The following is a 21,882-nucleotide window of genomic DNA, read 5'->3' as shown; positions in this document are numbered from 1 at the left end:
ATATTAATCGAGAATTTACTTTCTTACATTCTATCACATACTCCCACAACTCCTGTTTAAGGAGTAGCATTGCTCTTGTCCTCTCACTAACCCCTGACTTCACTCCCCAGACATTTCCAAACCACTCTTCCCCTTTACCCTTGAGCTTCGTTTCACTCAGAGCCAAAACATCCAGGTTCCTTTCCTCAAACATACTACCTATCTCTCCTTTTTTCACATCTTGGTTACATCCACACACATTTAGGCACCCCACTCTGAGCCTTCGAGGAGGATGATCACTCCCCGCGTGACTCCTTCTTCTGTTTCCCATTTTAGAAAGTTAATACAAGGAGGGGAGGATTTCCGGCCCCCCGCTCCCGTCCCCTCTAGTCGCTTTCTACGACACGCGAGGAATACGTGGGAAGTATTCTTTCACCCCTATCCCCAGGGATAATATACATATATATATACATATACACACACACACACATACACACACATACGCACATACCCACACACACACACACATACATATATATACATATGAAAAATGTAAGAAACAATTTAGAAACAAACTTTTAGCTTGAAATGAATGAAAAAAATGAATGTCACATAATGGTTCAACCTCTGGCTATATATATATATATGGTATCCATAGGGATAGGGGAGAAAGAATACTTCCCATGTTTTCCCTGCGTGTCGTAGAGGGATGAAAGGGGAAGGAGCGGGTGGCTGGAAATCCTTCCCTCTCATTTCTTTTAAATTTCCAAAAGGGGAGCAGAGAAGGGGGCCAAGTGAGGATATTCTTCCCTTAAAGGCTCAGTCCTCTGTTCTTAGCGCTACCTCGCTAATGCGGGAAATGACAAATAGTATGAAAAAAAAAAAAAAAAAAAAAAATATATATATATATATATATATATATATATATATATATATATATATATATATATATATATATATATATATATATATAATTAGCATAAGCTGGGAGCAGGTTTTCTCTAATGCAAATAGAATTGAACACTCACAGCATATTTATTTATCAATCATCTGTCTTATGTTCTCTAATTTTCCCAGTATTATTCTACCATTAGGTGGGAGCTCAAACACCAGTTGTCTGAAGTTATCTTATCATTTAAGCTTACGCCTTTAAAGAGGGAGCTGTCATGTATAATGCACCGAAACCACAGCTCCCTTTCCACATCCAGGCCCCACAAAACTTTCCAAGGTTTACCCCAGACGCTTCACATGCCCTGGTTCAATCCATTGACAGCACGTCGACCCCGGTATACCACATCGTTCAAATTCACTTTATTCCTTGCACGCCTTTCACCCTCCTGCATGTTCAGGCCTCGATCGTTCAAAATCTTTTTCATTCCATCTTTCCACCTCCAATTTGGTCTCCCACTTCTCGTTCCCTCCACCTCTGACACATACATCCTCTTTGTCAATCTTTCCTCACTCATTCTCTCCATGTGACCAAACCACTTCAAAACACCCTCTTCTACTCTCTCAATCACACTCTTTTTTATCAACACACACTTGTTAACCAAATGGCGTCCTAGCTAGGTCTCTTTGCTATATATCAACTGAATGTTATATTTCTTGTATCTCCCCTGATGATGTGATTGTTACACGAAAGTGCACTTGGGAACTCATCGTGTTTCATTTTCCCCGTGGACTCAAAGGAATATACTTGATCACGTGCAAAATTGTGATCCTTTCCAATATATATACATATATATATATATATATATATATATATATATATATATATATATATATATATATATATATATATATATTCATTCCTGAGTCCACGGGGAAAATGAAACACCATAAGTTCCCAAGTGCACTTTCGTGTAATAATTACATCATCAGGGGAGGACAAGAGAGAAATATAAGTCACTTGATATACATCGAAGTACGAAGCTAGGACGCATTTGGTAAACATGCGATTGTCCAAAACATACAACGAGCGTTCATAAACTTATCATTTTACAAATTTTATCAACAATAGTTATCTAATTTGTACAGACCATCACTAATAGTAAGAACATAATCATTTGTGTATTTAATAACAGAAGATTCAATGATATCACGCGCAAAATTGTGATCCTTTCCAATATATATATATATATATATATATATATATATATATATATATATATATATATATTTTTTTTTTTTTTTTTTTTTTTTTATACTTTGTCGCTGTCTCCCGCGTTTGCGAGGTAGCGCGAGGAAACAGACGAAAGAAATGGCCCAACCCCCATACACACGTACATACACACGTCCACACACGCAAATATACATACCTACACAGCTTTCCATGGTTTACCCCAGACGCTTCACATGCCTTGATTCAATCCACTGACAGCACGTCAACCCCTGTATACCACATCGCTCCAATTCACTCTATTCCTTGCCCTCCTTTCACCCTCCTGCATGTTCAGGCCCCGATCACACAAAATCTTTTTCACTCCATCTTTCCACCTCCAATTTGGTCTCCCTCTTCTCCTCGTTCCCTCCACCTCCGACACATATATCCTCTTGGTCAATCTTTCCTCACTCATTCTCTCCATGTGCCCAAACCATTTCAAAACACCCTCTTCTGCTCTCTCAACCACGCTCTTTTTATTTCCACACATCTCTCTTACCCTTACGTTACTTACTCGATCAAACCACCTCACACCACACATTGTCCTCAAACATCTCATTTCCAGCACATCCATCCTCCTGCGCACAACTCTATCCATAGCCCACGCCTCGCAACCATACAACATTGTTGGAACCACTATTCCTTCAAACATACCCATTTTTGCTTTCCGAGATAATGTTCTCGACTTCCACACATTTTTCAAGGCTCCCAAAATTTTCGCCCCCTCCCCCACCCTATGATCCACTTCCGCTTCCATGGTTCCATCCGCTGACAGATCCACTCCCAGATATCTAAAACACTTCACTTCCTCCAGTTTTTCTCCATTCAAACTCACCTCCCAATTGACTTGACCCTCAACCCTACTGTACCTAATAACCTTGCTCTTATTCACATTTACTCTTAACTTTCTTCTTCCACACACTTTACCAAACTCAGTCACCAGCTTCTGCAGTTTCTCACATGAATCAGCCACCAGCGCTGTATCATCAGCGAACAACAACTGACTCACTTCCCAAGCTCTCTCATCCCCAACAGACTTCATACTTGCCCCTCTTTCCAGGACTCTTGCATTTACCTCCCTAACAACCCCATCCATAAACAAATTAAACAACCATGGAGACATCACACACCCCTGCCGCAAACCTACATTCACTGAGAACCAATCACTTTCCTCTCTTCCTACACGTACACATGCCTTACATCCTCGATAAAAACTTTTCACTGCTTCTAACAACTTGCCTCCCACACCATATATTCTTAATACCTTCCACAGAGCATCTCTATCAACTCTATCATATGCCTTCTCCAGATCCATAAATGCTACATACAAATCCATTTGCTTTTCTAAGTATTTCTCACATACATTCTTCAAAGCAAACACCTGATCCACACATCCTCTACCACTTCTGAAACCGCACTGCTCTTCCCCAATCTGATGCTCTGTACATGCCTTCACCCTCTCAATCAATACCCTCCCATATAGTTTACCAGGAATACTCAACAAACTTATACCTCTGTAATTTGAGCATTCACTCTTATCCCCTTTGCCTTTGTACAATGGCACTATGCACGCATTCCGCCAATCCTCAGGCACCTCACCATGAGTCATACATACATTAAATAACCTTACCAACGAGTCAACAATACAGTCACCCCCTTTTTTAATAAATTCCACTGCAATACCATCCAAACCTGCTGCCTTGCCGGCTTTCATCTTCCGCAAAGCTTTTACTACCTCTTCTCTGTTTACCAAATCATTTTCCCTAACCCTCTCACTTTGCACACCACCACGACCAAAACACCCTATATCTGCCACTCTGTCATCAGACACATTCAACAAACCTTCAAAATACTCATTCCATCTCCTTCTCACATCACCACTACTTGTTATCACCTCCCCATTTACGCCCTTCACTGAAGTTCCCATTTGCTCCCTTGTCTTACGCACCCTATTTACCTCCTTCCAGAACATCTTTTTATTCTCCCTAAAATTTACTGATAGTCTCTCACCCCAACTCTCATTTGCCCTTTTTTTCACCTCTTGCACCTTTCTCTTGACCTCCTGTCTCTTTCTTTTATACTTCTCCCACTCAATTGCATTTTTTCCCTGCAAAAATCGTCCAAATGCCTCTCTCTTCTCTTTCACTAATACTCTTACTTCTTCATCCCACCACTCACTACCCTTTCTAAACAGCCCACCTCCCACTCTTCTCATGCCACAAGCATCTTTTGCGCAATCCATCACTGATTCCCTAAATACATCCCATTCCTCCCCCACTCCCCTTACTTCCATTGTTCTCACCTTTTTCCATTCTGTACACAGTCTCTCCTGGTACTTCCCCACACAGGTCTCCTTCCCAAGCTCACTTACTCTCACCACCTTCTTCACCCCAACATTCACTCCTCTTTTCTGAAAACCCTTACTAATCTTCACCTTAGCCTCCACAAGATAATGATCAGACATCCCTCCAGTTGCACCTCTCAGCACATTAACATCCAAAAGTCTCTCTTTCGCACGCCTGTCAATTAACACGTAATCCAATAACGCTCTCTGGCCATCTCTCCTGCTTACATAAGTATACTTATGTATATATAAGTCAGTTGATATACATCGAAGAGACGAAGCTAGGACGCCATTTGGTAAACATGACTGTTATATTTCTCTCTTGTGTCTCCCCTGATGATGTGATTATTACACGAAAGTGCCTTGGGAACTTTTCGTGTTTCATTTTCCCCGTGGACTCATAGGAATATATATATATATATATATATATATATATATATATATATATATATATATATATATATATATATATATATATATATATCAGTTCAACAGGATGGATCTAACACATACTACAGGTAACCTCTCCTCTGGTCTACATCTACTCCTCGTATCATCTACTGTAGACGACATCTATGTTCATGACCAACCTACCACCTTACGCAAGCCCCACCTGACCTTATATAACATCACCCTGGCCATCTACTGGGCCTGAGGAAGGGAAGCAGCTGGCACTGTGGTGCAGGATATGGATTACTGACTATATCATGGTCAAGGAGAGGAGGGATAGCTCGGTCAAGGTTAGGATAGACAGACAGATAGATTGGTCAAAGATGGAACAGACAGACTAGTCAAGGATAGAAAAGATAGACTGGTCAAGTGTAGGTCAGATAGACTGGTTAAGGATAGGACGGATGGTTTGGTCAAGGATAGGACAGATAGACTGGTCAAGGATAGGACGGATGGCTCGGTCAAGAATAGGAGGGGCTAGAATTCACGTCAACATTACTCATCATGGATGGATAGCCCTCCAGTGATGCATGATGTATGTGATGGTTACACGACGTGTGGCAGGTGCCGCACATGATGTGCGTGTACACTACAAGACATGTGATGCCTGGGTTCCGGTGTGGCACTGCGAGACACACATTCCCTCCGGGTAGCTAGGTCCCGGTGAGGCACTGCGACACATGCAGTACCATTCCGGGCAGCTGGGTCATGACGCGACGTAACACTGGACAAGGTCAAGTGTGTTGACGACCTTGAGGCTCAGCCTCGCAGCGAGGGTCAAGGTGGTACAAGCCAGTCCTTCCAGCACTGGAGCACAAGCGGCCAACTTTCCGTCCGTCAGGCTATGGCCGTGATGAACCCTGGCCGGCTGGCTGGGTGGAGGGCTGACTATCAAAGACACCACCAGGAGGAGGAGGGGCATGGATGAGGGTGAGGGGGGAAGTTCTAACCCTCTACACGATTGGGCGATGGTGATCACTATGGCCAGTCATTAGCCTCTCTACTTTACTGGGGAGACCCGGCGGGGACCCGGGCTGGGATCTACATCGGGGTGGGAGACCCGGCGAGGACCCGGACTGGGATCTACAGCAGAGTGGGGAGACCCGGCGGGGACCCGGGCTGGGACACACAAGAGTGACTCACGAAAGCGAAACAGGCGCAGCTTCGGGGTTCTATATCGCCATCGTCGTCCGTCCTGTTGGGCCACATCCGACGTCGGCGGTGAGGTAGGGGAGTGAGGGGCTGTGGTAGTGCCACATACACCACAACTTATAACATTCATCCACACGACTCTACCTCCACAATACTCTATACACTTCTGACAACACTAATGTGTCGTACCATCGACCTATCTACGTCTATATCAACACAGTGAACACAAATGTCTTCATAAATTTTAAGAAAATATGACATGCAAACGTGTCACCACGTAAACGTTAACTAAATAATACTATATAGATAAAGGCATAAAAAAATTAAGATCATAAACTATCATTATCGAAATAACTTCAATTTATTGCCGCCATAACACTTCAAATGTCACAATATTCACACCAACCCGGCCCCCCTCCCCTGGAGCGTGCTGGTGGTGACGGAGGAGGAGGAGCCACCATCACCAGTCGCTCCTCACCGATAACTGTGGAGGGAAACACTCACGGATTTGCTCTTCCTGGAGAAGATGGAGAGGAGTCCCCGCCTCTTGTTGTCCTGCGGGTGGGAGATGGCGGCCATGGTGATGAGGTCGGTGACGGAGAGCGGCGGTGCGTGGTAATCCTTGGAGACGACGCTCACCTCCTGTAGCTGGTAGTCGGCCAGGGTGCACGACCCACGCAGCTTCTCGTCCACGTTCACTGCGGAGCATGACACCACACACGTCACTACACACACACAAACAAAATCGCTGTCATAAAATATTACTTATAAAGATTTTATAATCTAATTTCCCTGTCATCATAATGGGATTTGATTTTTATCATCTAATTTCCCTATTAACACAATGGGATTCGACCCTACACACCTTAACTTCACCATCAAAATTCTAAAAAAAAATTCAGTTTCTAAAAATCCCGCAAACTAAATAAATTATCTGTAATGCACACACTGTAAGATGACTGTCGTCGTACTTTGGAACTGGTGTGTGGTAAAGTGTGTGGTATGACTGGGGTGGTGGGCTGGCCTACGACCCCGCCTGGTGTGTGGTATGACTGTGGTAGTGAGGGACGACCTACGACCCCGCCTGGTGTGTGGTATGACTATGGCAGTGGCGGCCGACCTACACCTCCGCCTGGTGTGTTTAACACATACTGCTGACACAAACTGAACGTTTACACAGCAGAAGTGTCTCTGACTACTCATGGCATTGTCAGTCATGGCCTGGGAACAGGAAAGGTACCGCAGCAAGATAAATAATAATAACAACAACAACAATAATAACAATAATAATAATAATAATAATAATAATAATAATAATAATAACAAAATACGTTAATCAGACTCAGGAATGATACACAAGAGAAAATAAAGTATTTGTTGCTCCGAAGCTCAACGTAGAATCTACATCACTTTATAAATATCTTCACCCAGAGGCGCGCTGTCTGTATACCTGTAAACATGAACTGGTTATATGTGAATGATGGCTCACGGCTGGCCTCGGCAACCCCAATGATTCCGTTTTTCTTTTCTTTTTTTTCTTAAGAGTATCAGCAACGGTATGAGACACAGCTGCAGCTGGCAGTGTCACAGACCGACCCACGGTACGTATTTCATCTAGGTCGTCTTGTTGTTAGCAGTATTGTAAAAGGGTGTTTGCTGTTTGGCCACATTATCAGCTGCCAAGGAATGAAACCACACGTTATTTAAACCATTTCACCTTCCTGTAGACTCGCCTGCTTTTTCTACCCATCACAATAACACCTTCCAGCATCAACGTAAAGGGTCATTAAAACAGAGTCTAACACATGTTAGTCTGAAGATAATACTGTTAGAAAGACACGAGTGACATATTTCACGAGGGCTCCTCCGCCATCTAACGCTTCTCCGGGTATCTGTCAAACGCTTAAGAATTTGGGGCGTGTGGTGACAAAGAGGCGCGCTTGTCAGGTCTATAGGCTGTGAGAGGTGCAGCCAAGTCTCTGGGGTCATGACAACCTCTGGGGTCATGCCGTCTCCCACAGTAACAACATCTCCTGACTGTCCATAACCACCTTGGTCTTCACGTCAGACGACTCGCTACTCACACAGCTTGACGGCCGGCCACACCGTGGTCGACCAGTCAACGCGTCATCCGGTACTGAGTCCTTCCCATTTCTTCCTGCAGTCACAGCCGTTCATCACCCATTCTAACTATATTTTTAGAATCTTCGGAGAAACGTACCATATATATATATATATATATATATATATATATATATATATATATATATATATATATAAACGACTTAAGTCATATCAATTTGTAAGGTGAATCTTTCCTAAATCGTCTTCGGGAAATGAATAAAAAAACACATAAAACCCTGAAACAAACACGAAATCAAAGCATGACAACACATTTATGTGAAACAGAATATCAATCACAAACCACAAACACATAAACAAACAAACATAAACCTAACATTTACGATACCAATTACCGGGTCACGGGCCAGACCCCTCCTCCCGGGGGCAACCACCTCGGCAACACAATAACGGCGGCTGCACCAGCCACGTGACGTCACCAGTAAACAAACATGGCGGAGTGGTGTTGCTGTTCGCTGATGATCTTGTTTATGCCGCGCGTCGGGTCAAGCTTAACCCAGATGCAAACATGCCAACGTCTGGTCTCAACAACACGTATAAACACCAGAAAATGATGCAAATGAGAAGCTTCAGGAAAGTGCTGACCAAAAACACAACAGATGGTTGCCAAGTGGCACGAACGAAAACATGTCCAGGACGGCAGAAGCAACAGACAACTCGTACCCACGCTAACAGGTGGCTCTCACGAACAAGCACAACCAGGTGGCTCTCACGAACAAGCACAATCAGATGGCTCTCACGAACAAGCACAACCAGGTGGCTCTCACGAACAAGCACAATCAGATGGCTCTCACGAACAAGCACAACCAGGTGGCTCTCACGAACAAACACAACCAGGTGGCTCTCACGAAGACACAACCAGGTGGCTCTCACTAAGACACAATCAGATGGCTCTCACGAACAGACACAACCAGGTGGCTCTCACGAAGACACAACCAAGTGGTTCTCACGATCAGGCACAATCAGATGGCTCTCAAGAACAGACAATCAGATGGCTCTCACGAACAATCACAATCAGATGGCTCTCACGAACAGACACAACCAGGTGGCTCTCACGAACAATCACAATCAGATGGCTCACAAACAATCACAATCACACGGCTCTCACAACATAATCACAATCATACGACTCACACAACCAGGCACAATCATATGGCTCTGAAACACACACACGAACATACAACTCTCCCAGACAAGCTCAGTTAGACAGCACTCACAAACAGGCACAATGTGACAGCTCCGGTGACACACACACTCTCGCTCACAACAACTCCAGTGACACACACAATCTCGCTCACAACAACTCCAGTGACACACACACACACACACACACACACACACACACTCACAACTCCAGTGACACACACACACACACACTCGCTCACAACAGCTCCAGTGACACACACACACTCTCGCTCGCAACTCCAGTGACACACACACACACACTCGCTCACAACAGCTCCAGTGACACACACACACACTCGCTTACAACAGCTCCAGTGACACACACATACACACACACTCGCTCACAACAGCTCCAGTGACATACACACACACACACACACACTCGCTCACAACAGCTCCAGTGACACACACACACACACACTCGCTCACAACAGCTCCAGTGACACACACACACACACACTCGCTCACAACAGCTCCAGTGACACACACACTCTCGCTCACAACTTCAGTGACACACTCTCGCTCACAGATGGCTTTGAGAAAGAGGAGCCAACAGGAGACGACGGCTCTAGTAATCAACACAACAGGTCAAGATTCTGAACAAAACATCGTCAACCACCGACTTCGTTCGAGCCTGCCCGACGTCATAGGATGATACAGGGAAAATGCCACTTACGTTCTCTCGTACTGCCAAATGGCAGTGGCAAGTGGACGTCCACTCCACTAGAAAAACAAAGAGAAACTAAGAAAATAACGGAGAACAACATAGCAATTGACGTTAAGGCTACCAAGACTAATTTAGAAAACGAGGACAAATTGAACCGTGCATGCAGCAAGCACGCACGACCCTCATGACCAGTGCATCTGACGACCCTCATGACCAGTGCATCTGACGACCCTCATGACGAGAGCAATCAAATTCCCAGTTGTTCCCAGTGGGAGCCAGTGGACGACTGGACAGGTGTACTGTACGTGGGTGGATGACTGGATAGGTACACTTACCTGATTGGAGGACTGGATAGGTACAATTTACTGGTTGGAGAACTAGATTGGTACACTGTAACGTGAAGGACTGGATAGGTACACTGTAACGTGTGAAGGACTGGATAGGTACACTGTAACGTGTGAAGGATTGGATAGGTACACTGTAACGGGTGTAGGACTGGATAGGTAAATGTAACGTGTGAAAGACTGGATAGGTACACTGTAACGGGTGTAGGACTGGATAGGTACACTGAAACAGGTGAAGAACTGGATTGGTACACTGTAAAAGGCGTAGGACTGGATAGGTACATTGTAACGGGTGAAGGACTCGATAGGTACGCTGTACCAGGTGGAGGACTGGATAGGTACACTGTAACGGGTGAAGAACTGGATTGGTATACTGTAACGGGTGACAGACTAGATAGGTACACTGTAACGTGTGTTGGACTGGATAGGTATACTGTACTGGGTGGAGGACTGTATAGGTACACTGTAACGGGTGGAGAACTGGCCAGTACACAGTAATACAAGAAAGCGGTTCACATCTCCGTAACTACAGAGTTAGGGTCATGTGTAGAGAGCAATGAAGCGGCTCCTGCACCCGGCCCACAGAAATGTTCCTTGCCAAAATGAATTAGAAATAAGACAATATGACTATCTCGACAGGTGTGTAGGATAGGTGTGTACAGAACAGATGTGTAGAACAGGTGTGTAACGTGTTTGTGTCTGCTAAAAATTTTTGCTAGACACAGGAGTTACGACCCTTAAGCATGACGGTGCGGCCTATGAGCACGAGGGTACGACCCATGGACACGACGTTAGACCAATGAGCACGACGGTACGACCCCTGTATATGATGGCGTTACGTTGGACCTGAACCCACTGACACTGCCAACATACCCGCTTCGACCATCACTTACACACATACACACACACTTCCTGTTACACCACTGGCATACCAGACCCACTTACCTCACCACAACACCCTGACTGACACCACTAGCATACCCACGTATACCTACATAACAACATAGTATACTCAGACACACCTAGACACTCACTGTCAGAAAAAAACAATCTCCTTTACTGTTTACGTAAACAAAACATTTACACCCATTCACTTACATCACGAACAGACGAACACAACCCACCAACACCAGTAAACTCCATGCAAGTTCCCAATACCCACTAATGAATGACCCCGCCAAACAACCCCTACAACTCTCACGTTCTCACATGACCATCCGATAAACCTCGACATCCACCACTCTTCACCAGACGCCACGAGCCGTGTGCCTGGCCAGCAGACTACACATTCCACGGGGCTGTTGCTTCATGTACGCTGTTACGGGCTAACTGGCACAATCTCTGCGCCTGATAAGGCTGCCTTATCATCATTCACCGAGCCCTGTACTAACGCTGGTATGGGGGGTAAACATCGGAATGCGCCACAAGTGTTGGAATGATCATTTAAAACACTCCCGGGGCATGGCCAGTCTAATGCCCCCAGGCAATCATGCATCTCTCGTATGTACAGATATTGTATGATACCGTACGATATAAAGCTTATCTTAAGATATAATTCTTATCTGAATAATCACTTCTATTGATCGAATTTCGTGAAGGTTTACTCCACATATGGACTTTTGCGACGGAAAACAAAACAATAAAGGTGAATGCTCACACTACAGCGGTATATAAGCTCGCTGAGTTTCCCTGGTAAGTTGTGTGGGACAGTAGTGATTGAGAGGGTGAAGGCATGAAAGAGCATCAGACAAGAGATGACCCGCGTGGTTGCAGAAGTGGCAGAGGACGTCTGGATCAGGTGTTTGCTTTAAAGAATGTATGCGAGAAATGCTTGGAGAAAGAGAAGTATCTGTGTGTGGCACTTATGGATCTGGAGAAGGCATATGATAAGGCTGACAGAGATATCTTGGGGAAGGTCTTATGACTATACGATGTGGGAGGTAATCTGCTAGAAACACTGAGTTTTTATCAAGGGTGTAAGGTATGTGTACCAGTAGATAGAGAGGAGAGTGACTGGTTCCAAGTGACGGCTGATCTGCGACAGGGGAGTGCGTGATGTCACCATGGTTGTTAATTTGTTTATGGATGGGGTGGTAAGGGAAGTAAATCTGAGTCTTGGAGTGAGGGGCGAGGGTACAGTCTGTAAGGGCCGGGGTGAGGGAGTCAACAGGGCTGGGGTGGGGGAGGGAGTCAATTGTTGTTGGCTGATGATACAGCACTGGTGCAGATTCGAGAGTGCAGAAGTTTGTGACCAAGTTTGGAAGTGTTTGTGAAAGGAAGTTGAAAGTAAATGTGAATAAAAGCAAAGTTAATAAGTTTAACAAGGTTGAGACACAGGTTAGTTTGGGTGTGAGTTTAAAAAGAGAAAAATTGGAGAAAGTAAAGTGTTTGACTTAGGAGTGGACATGGAAACCAATGGAACCATGGAAGCGGAAGTGTCACAGGGTGGACGAGGGGGCGAAGAATGTGGAGAGTTCATTGTCTGGGAAGGCAAATATGGGTACATTTGAAGGAACAGTAGTTCCAACACTATTATATGGTTGCGAGGCATGGTCTACAGATAGGGTTGTACGAAGAAGCGTGGATGTGCTGGAAATGAAATGTTTGAAGACAATATGTGGTATGAGGTAGTTTGACCATGTAAGTAATGAAAGGGTAAGAGAGATGTGCGGTAATAAAAAGTGCGGTTGAGAGAGCAGAAAAGGGTGTGCTGAAATGGTCTGGGCTTATGAAGAGAATGAGTAAGGAAAGGTTAACAAACAAGATTTATCTTTCGAAAAAGGAGGGAACAAGAAGTGGTAGATCAAAATGGAGATGGGGGATGGAGTGAAAAAGATTTTGAGTGATCCGGGCCTGAATATGAAGGAGAGTGAAAGGCGAGCACGGGATGGAGGGAACTGAAACGATTTTAAGGTGAAGCATTAGGGGTAAACCATAGAAAGGTCTACTGGGCCTACTTGTGGATAGAAAGCTATGGTTTAGGTGCGTTACAGCTGACTGTTAAAGTATGGATGTAAGAGAATGTGGCCTTTCTATGTATGTTCTTGGCGCTACCTCGCTAACGCAGGAAACGACGATAAATTATGGCGGACACACACACACACACACACATATATATATATATATATATATATATATATATATATATATATATATATATATATATATATGCAACTAGATATACGTGTTAGAAATAATCTGTTTCTTTGAGTTAAAATTCCACTCCATTCTTTTTACTAATCGTTTTGATTACAAATTAACTAAAATAAATTCTGATAATAATGATAAGTATATATCAGTTATCAAACACATCATACAATATCGTATCGTACATGTCATACATCAGAACATACGGAAGATATGCGCTGTCGCGGCTAGTATAACCCAGCAGTATGTATATCTGTTCCAGTAACATGTAAGGCCATACTAGCAATCCTCCCGTATCATGTAAGCCATTCCGGTACTATGCATGGCCTTTCCGGTACTGTATAAGGCCATTCTGGTACTATGCACGGCCTTTCCGGTATTATGTAGGGCCATTCTGGTGATATGTAAGGCCATTCCGGTACAACCGGTGGATTCCGTGGTTTGCAGGCCATAGTTTGTTTTTTTTTCTTTTATCCAGAGGCGGTGACACGGGTCCCACCCAGCCGCGTCTAGTCACGTACAGCAATGCCATCCACTCAGAGGTTTTCCTAACCTACCTACTCCGGGTCCGCATGGTCACAGCCTGTATCCAACTGTATTCAACAAATCAATCAAGCACTCAACATTATAATAATCAAGCACTCAGTCTGCTTATCTGCGTTCCAGATATATTCTGGGTTGTCGTCTACAGTTTGGTGACGCCATTGTGTTACTACAAGTTATGGTGTAAGGGGAGGGGAGGGTAAATCATGACGCAAGGCCGTTAAATATGGACTCCTACAACACGACGGTACAACTCTTGGTTACGCTGGCCTGTCCTGTGCCGGCATATCTCCAAAGGTTATACCAATATGATCCAGAGACGTACCATAGTGCTCAAATGGTTATATCGTTGTGCTCAAAGGAAGAATGTAACACCTCGCTACCACGGTTCTATATGACACATTTCAATTCCTAATCACTCGCGACATTTTATATATATTGTTTATATATTCATTTACTGAACTGTCCAAACTTGTACTTTGAAGGAGATTGTCATTCATTAATAAAGTGAAAAAGAACTTTTAACTTTTTTGATGATTTTGATACGCTTAATCATAGCGTCTACATTTCATTCATACCTGGCGTTTCCACATAAGTGGAATGTTGTTATCTTTACCTGGCGTCCCCAGGGCGCGGAGATATCTTGTGAAATGCGTACACGTCAGGGATATGATTTACATAAGCACGTACAGGCTGAACATACTTGTTTACAAAAGACGTTATCTTCAAACAAATTCACTAGGCTTGTTTAAATAAACAAAAAAGAAAGCATTTTATATAAACAAAGCCTACATAAACAAAAAGAAAGCATTCTATGAGCAAAACACTTATTTACTATGTACCAAGAAAGAGAGTCTGTTACGCAAGACTTTACATTCACAGAACGACAAGTGAAATCATACAGACGTATGTGTCAGCAAAGACATGTTATCAAGACACTGTCTCACAACCTCTTGAACACGACCGTATGACCCTTGACCACGAAGGTGCGACCCTTGGATACGATGGCTTGACCTCCCACCTGACCTATAAAAGAGAGAGGGAAGCAACGTCGCAGCGTTTCGAAATGGGTGATCGAAGAGAGGTTGCAACAGGAGAGTTGACATAAGCCTTAGTAAGCCGCTTCTGATTCTACTAAGTGACCGTACCCAGTGACTGCTACCAACGTGTGGAAGAACTTCAAATGTGCAGCAGACGCAGCGGCCAACAGTACAGGACATACGACACTGTAGGGAAAGCTGAAATTCCTTCCACTAGGGACTTGCAACAAGGACCAACCCATTCAAGGCGGCTGTATCACGAAGCCCGGAAAAAAAAATTGAAGTTGTTGCTACATGTATTAAAGAATCACTATAACGAACCATAATTTAGGATTTTCACTTCTTCCTAAATTCATAAACACTTTATACCTTCTCCCTCCCTTTCTCTAACCTCTTCATATTCAGTGAAGGTCCGGCCTTGATGTGGACATTTTCCTCCGTGAGTGAAACTTTTAAAATAAATAAATAAATAAAATATATATACTGCAGGAACACCTACCGGTAACTGGCCCCTCACGATCACCTGTTAGGAATTGTAACATATAACATCAACCCACTCGGGTCTGGCTAAGACCCTTTGTGATCCCTGTAACCCTTTTGCGCTACCGCTCACATGATGACCATGGGGTGCACAGTAAATTTGCCGGGGTTAACGGCACAAATCAAATCACTATCACCACCAATACGGTTGGTTGGATGAGGTCTAGGCCTAATCACCGGCTGGGGTCATTAAGGCCGTCACCGTAAAGGTGCTACAATCACCAATTCAAACTATTCCACACAACTTCTTCAAGTGTTAAGCATAACTCAAGGACAATATACTACAATCTCATGATGAATGTGGCCCGTAACACCACCAAACAACAACAACGCTGACACGAACAACTTTGAGCCAAGGCCAATAGACAACATCAATAGCCAACCTTAAGATGCTAGTTTAGGGGCACCACTTTTATAGTTTGGGGCCGCGAGTGACACTTTTCCGGTGGTAACGCTTCAATGTTTACGTAAATAACAATGACGGAGAGAGAGAGAGAGAGTGGGATTTGTTTTTAATTTACTCTACTTCGATAACTGAGGCGATGGCGGTGAAGGTTATGAAGATTTGGGAAATTATGGAGTGAATTAACGCAAAAGTGTGAAACATAGAAACCACTATAAACCATAAATATTTCACCTAACCTTCCCCAGTAGCCAAAATTAAACTAATTTTCCATATCATAGTTTATATATATATATATATATATATATATATATATATATATATATATATATATATATATATATATATATATATAAAGAAATTGGTGTTGCCGACCCTGCCAACGTGCAGGATACTTAGATGAGTACAGCCTAAAGAACTTGCTCCACTGCTGCTGAGTGAGGAACAGCCTTGAAGGTGCAAACCATGGATAAGGTGTCGTAAGGTTACAGCCACAGGGGCCCTTAATGAATGGGGTCATGGGACTGGAAAATAATAATATATCGACATTTTCGTCTGCAGCCGCAAGTCACATGACCAGAACGTGCGCTTCATTTGTTGACGATATGCGATCGCTGGATTTTCCGTTCGTTCTATGTTCGCTACAGCTAGCAATCGGACGTAAACATTCACAACATTCTTATTTTCTTCCTCATATAAAACTGAAAATTCAGGTATATCTCGGCTGTTAAAGGTCAGGCGATCTTTTCACAAGTTGTTTTGTTTTACGCAAGAACTTCACTCACTTTTATTCTAACTGATCTAACGTTTTCCATGATCTTCATGACATCCACCGATTTCTTTCTATACCGTCATGAATACTAATGTCACCCTAATCACTGTGACAGGTCTTCATCTATTCCATAAACGTTATACTGTCACTTACGTTCCAAAGGTGGAGCGGCACTCTTAAAATGATAGTTTTATATTCGACGTTCCTAAAATGGTACTTTTATCACTTCAGGTTTGCTTTCGAACCAAATTCGTCAAATTCTTTACACTTTCCTCCGACACATTTACATTGTATCATCACAAGACCGCACGGACAACAGCAGTCATCTGAAGTTTAATGAATTGGTCTGAAATACCATGTTCAGTGTGTGGAGAACTAGGCGTTTCAGGACGGCATCGTACTTTTGGCATGTGGAACACGGCAAGCATCAAGCACTGCCAGATTATAAGTACTGCACTTGGAGCAGACACTGATTGTCGGGAGGGTGTGGCGGGGCAGAGTCGAGTGGGGGTCCAAGAATGGATGACTGCCGGAGGGTACAAGATTTTGTTAGGCCGAGCAGGGGTTGACGCTAGGTAAGATCATGGTGGCGACACACACGCATACAGCAGGAGTGGAGACCGGTGGTGGCGGCGGGGAGGTGACGCAGGCAGCCGATCTCAGACAATGGCACATTGCACATTATGCCGACACACACACAGTCCTCTCACGTCCTCCTGCACTCACCACCACCAACTTCTCTTACCCCTACCAACCCTGGCCAACATCACCACCAACCTCATATACCCAAACACTGGGGGACAGCACCGCCATCCCCCCCTCCATGATGAACATCACCATCCCCTTCTTACGGAGAACATCACCAACAACATCCTTCTCATCACCAAGGTGAACATTATACCATCCTTCACCATCCCCTAGCATGGTGAACATCACCATTATCCTTCCCACCACCACAGTGACCTTCACCATCCCTCGCCATCTCTCAGCATGGTGAACATCACCATCCCTCCCTCACCATCACCCACTCCGAAATCCACGACCTAAAACCCTCCCTGGGGGGGAAGGGAGTTCCACAACCCCCTAGCCCATATCACTACACCGTCTACGTAAGTACTTTTGGATCATGAACTTACCTAACGTGGGGCAGAGGCGTTCCTTACGTGTCCTCTCCAGCTACGACCAGAACCATGGCCTCCGGCAAACAAAAAACCTTACCCACACACACACACACAAACACAAATACGAGTTATTTCTCGATCACAGGATAACCAGGTCACAGGATCAGCAGCCTGGAGGAGCGCGGGGCGGGCGTCAGGTACACTGGGGCACGGTGTGTGTAGCAGTGCCGTCATCTACATCAGGACTCACCAGGTGATAGCCATCTCGAGCCGAGCCATCGCTCACGCCGCGCCCGACGCAGCGCCAAACCTTCACTTAAAAACTGCCTACCAAGACTCCCCTCTTGTCCCTAGCTACCTATCAAGTTTTCAGGGCATGATACATGTATACTAATAATGACCTTATCACTGTTGCCAGATTAACAGCAGTAAGCATACACAACCTCCAGGCAGCACTGAATGGGACGATGAGAAGTAGAACAAACGCAGGTGAGTGGAACCTGTCGCGCTGATAAGCCATTACCTGTTATCATCGCCTTATCGCTCATGATCTCAGTAAACTTCATAATAACTCGGTTATTAATACGATGCCAATATTAATATCATCACCGGCCAGGTAGGCAGGCAGTCCACCTGTCTCCATACAGCACTTTAAGTACCTCTTCCATCCACTATCTGGACCCGTCTACGTCAGCCATGTCAACACGCTGGCCCTTCGCAGCAGACGACACTCCACTGTAGCCATCAGTGCCCATCGTCGGCTACAATAAACACGCCTCAATTCTTGAGGTTAACTCACATTCTGCAAAAGGAAGGACACTCTGCCTCGTACGTTTTATCAAGACGATTCACTACGACAAATACGATGTCTTTACTACCTCTACAAACGAGAGTATTTAACCCGTTGAGCACGACTAAAGTAAGAACGACGGTACTATCCTTGAGCACGAAGATATGGTGGCCTACATATTCTCAGACCATGGTCAACATCACCACCACCTGTTAAAAAAAAGTGTGCCAGGCCACCATACCCCAAGGTCGTGCTCCAGGGCACTACCGTCCAGTACAAGGGTTGTACCGTCTTGCTCTGGGGTATTACCATCGAGTACAATAGTCGTGCCGTCGTGGTTTAGCTAGTCCCGTGGTGCTCATGGTGAGACGTGGGTTATGGCACATAACAAGTAGTGCACATCACCCCGTGTGGGCACCACCAACACCCCGCCTCATTACCACCACCAGCACACGGGACCAGCAGGACGGAGCTCTGCTGCGTAGGAGAAAAGAGGAAGATGAGATGAGAGAAAAAAAATCCACAAACATTATGATGAAGATCATGTCATGAAATTCACAAGATAATAATACAGAGAAGCTTTCCTTAAAGAGTGGTATATCACAGCAGGCAGGGGACGGACACCACGAACCACGAAGAGGGCAAGGAGATGTCGCACCTCCCATGCAATGTGTTACTGTCAACGCGTCCAACTGAGGACATGATGGTGATGATGGGAAGACTAGACTTCCTGCTAAACACGACCCTCCCAATACCTCGCCTTAAATCACATAAATATACTTCCCTTCATATATCCTTCGCAACTTATCAATTTCTACTTGTTTAATCCTGGCTTACTTATCTTGACCTAGCAACTGTCGAGCTCCCACATCCATACATCAGAGATACAGCAAGACTCAACCGCGCAAGCCACTTACGACGTCGATCCTGAAATTCTATCCAGTCACCAGAAGCTTCAGCGCAATTCTAGTTCCCCTTCTCTGCATGACTCGCCTCCCGGTGTCATGGCTCATGGATATCTCTAAACCCAGTCACAACCTCCTGTTCGTCTCCAGTAGCTTCTTCTACAGGATGAGGAGGTTCCCTCAGCGTGCGTTGAGTGGGCAATGTGTTGGGTGTCCGCCCGCTCCAGCGCCGACCGTCCGGAATGTTATCGTAAGTTACTCGTTAGTGATGTGGCGCCGAGGATGACTCAGGCTTGACTGGTCACCGGGCAGTGCCGGACCACTGATAACGTACACTACCGCCATTACCATATGTGTGGTCCGTGAAGCAACAGACTAAATGGAGGTAAACTTCCGATACTGATAAGGTTCTTCAGGTGGGGACCTCACCACTAATGCCGTGTCCTGGCCCTCACCAAACACAGTCATCTACGCCAAAAGAGCACAAACTGGACCCCACCAAGAACGTGCAATCACCATGAATCACCGAGAATACGTATTCGCTAGCCATCACACACACACACACACACACACACACACACACACACACACACCATACGCAGTAGCCGTCACCAATAATTAATCATGACCTGGCATCACCCGGACGGAGCACCGACCAACCAACCCTCGAGCAGCAGCCATAAAGAACGACAAAAATCCACCGAGAGCCATGAGCCGCCGACCGTCGCTACGTGAGGACACGCGGGGCTCAGCAACACGACGCACACCACCCTCGCAATCGTTCCCACAAATTGACTCGAAGTACCGGTTGAAGTCCTCCTCCAGCAGGAGGCCGAGTGCTTCCTTCGGCGCCTAACTCACACCACAGTGACCACGTCATCATCATCATCATCATCCACCCCCGTAAGAGGGCAACCGCTGACGAGGGCAGCGCTGGTGTCTCCAGCAACTTCCTGACGACCCTTCCATGCCCGTTAGCTAGGAGACTCGTTGGTGGCTAGGAGACCCACTGGCTGGGAGACCCGTTTGTGGCTAGGGGACGCACTGGCTGGGAGACCCGTTTGTGGCTAGGGGGACGCACTGGCTGAGAGACCCGTTTGTGGCTAGGGGACCTACTGGCTGGGAGACCCGTTTGTGGCTAGGGGGACCCACTGGCTGAGAGACCCGTTTGTGGCTAGGGGACCTACTGGCTGGGAGACCCGTTTGTGACTAGGGGGACGCACTGGCTGAGAGACCCGTTTGTGGCTAGGGGACCTACTGGCTGGGAGACCCGTTTGTGGCTAGGGGGACCCACTGGCTGAGAGACCCGTTTGTGGCTAGGGGACCTACTGGCTGGGAGACCCGTTTGTGGCTAGGGGACCTACTGGCTGGGAGACCCGTTTGTGACCAGGGGGACGCACTGGCTGAGAGACCCGTTTGTGGCTAGGGGACCCATGACATGAGTAGCCTGGCGATGGAGAGACCCACTCCCTAAGCGTGTGCTGGTCGACTAGTCAACCGCGGAACCCACAACATGGTAGCGTTTTCAACTACTTTATCAACCATGACATGAAGACTTGTGTCCCGTACTAGTGAACACACACACACACACACACACACACACACACACACACACGACGATGGTGCGTCACACACGAACACCACGTACGTATTTTCCTCCTTCACCCTAGCGTGTACATATCTACGAAGATACGGTCCATCGAAGTACTCGCTGCTGTGGAAAACGTGACTCCTCCACCAACCACGATGAATGACTGTAACATGTAATCGTCTCCTGCCGCAGAGGAAGGGCAATCTAGGCTCGTACAGCGGACGGACTCACCTCGTTAAAACGGGGGCCTACATCCCACCGACTCGGCGTGACGTGCGGGGGTTCCACAAGGCTCAGTCTCGAACCCTTTGCTTTACGCTAACCTACGACAGCGTGACCTGCGGGTAGGACTCACGGGCAGAATTTCGAGAGAGAGAGAGAGAGAGAGAGAGAGAGAGAGAGAGAGAGAGAGAGAGAGAGAGAGAGAGAGAGAGAGAGAGAGAGAGAGAGAGAAGCTTCCATGTAGATATGATTTGATTACGTATAATTTGTAAAATACTACAACTTACTGAATACTAAGCGGTTTTTTTTTTTTTTTTGCAAGGAAAACGCTTAAAAAAATTATTTACACAGAATTATACATTTTGACTTCAATGAAGACAAATG

At 45.4% G+C, this 21,882-nt stretch overlaps 1 protein-coding gene across 6 annotated transcripts in view; it reads right to left on the bottom strand.

Moving 5' to 3' along the window:
- Positions 1 to 21,882, bottom strand: part of LOC139754635 (uncharacterized) — a 529,511-nt gene that overhangs the window by 120,251 nt on the left and 387,378 nt on the right. For 5 of the 6 annotated variants that reach the window (XM_071672137.1, XM_071672139.1, XM_071672135.1 and 2 more), the window contains one exon: positions 6,591 to 6,784. In XM_071672137.1, coding sequence (XP_071528238.1) covers positions 6,591 to 6,784 — 194 coding nt within the window. Of the gene's footprint in view, positions 1 to 6,590; positions 6,785 to 18,005; positions 18,188 to 21,882 lie in introns of those variants that run through there. The other variant, XM_071672140.1, reaches the window with a different exon arrangement.

Source organism: Panulirus ornatus, chromosome 17 (genome assembly GCF_036320965.1).
Source record: "Panulirus ornatus isolate Po-2019 chromosome 17, ASM3632096v1, whole genome shotgun sequence".
In the NCBI taxonomy this organism is placed as follows: Eukaryota; Metazoa; Arthropoda; class Malacostraca; order Decapoda; family Palinuridae; genus Panulirus; species Panulirus ornatus.
Note: the sequence above shows the minus strand (reverse complement) of the source record. Positions and strands in the feature narration are given on the sequence as shown.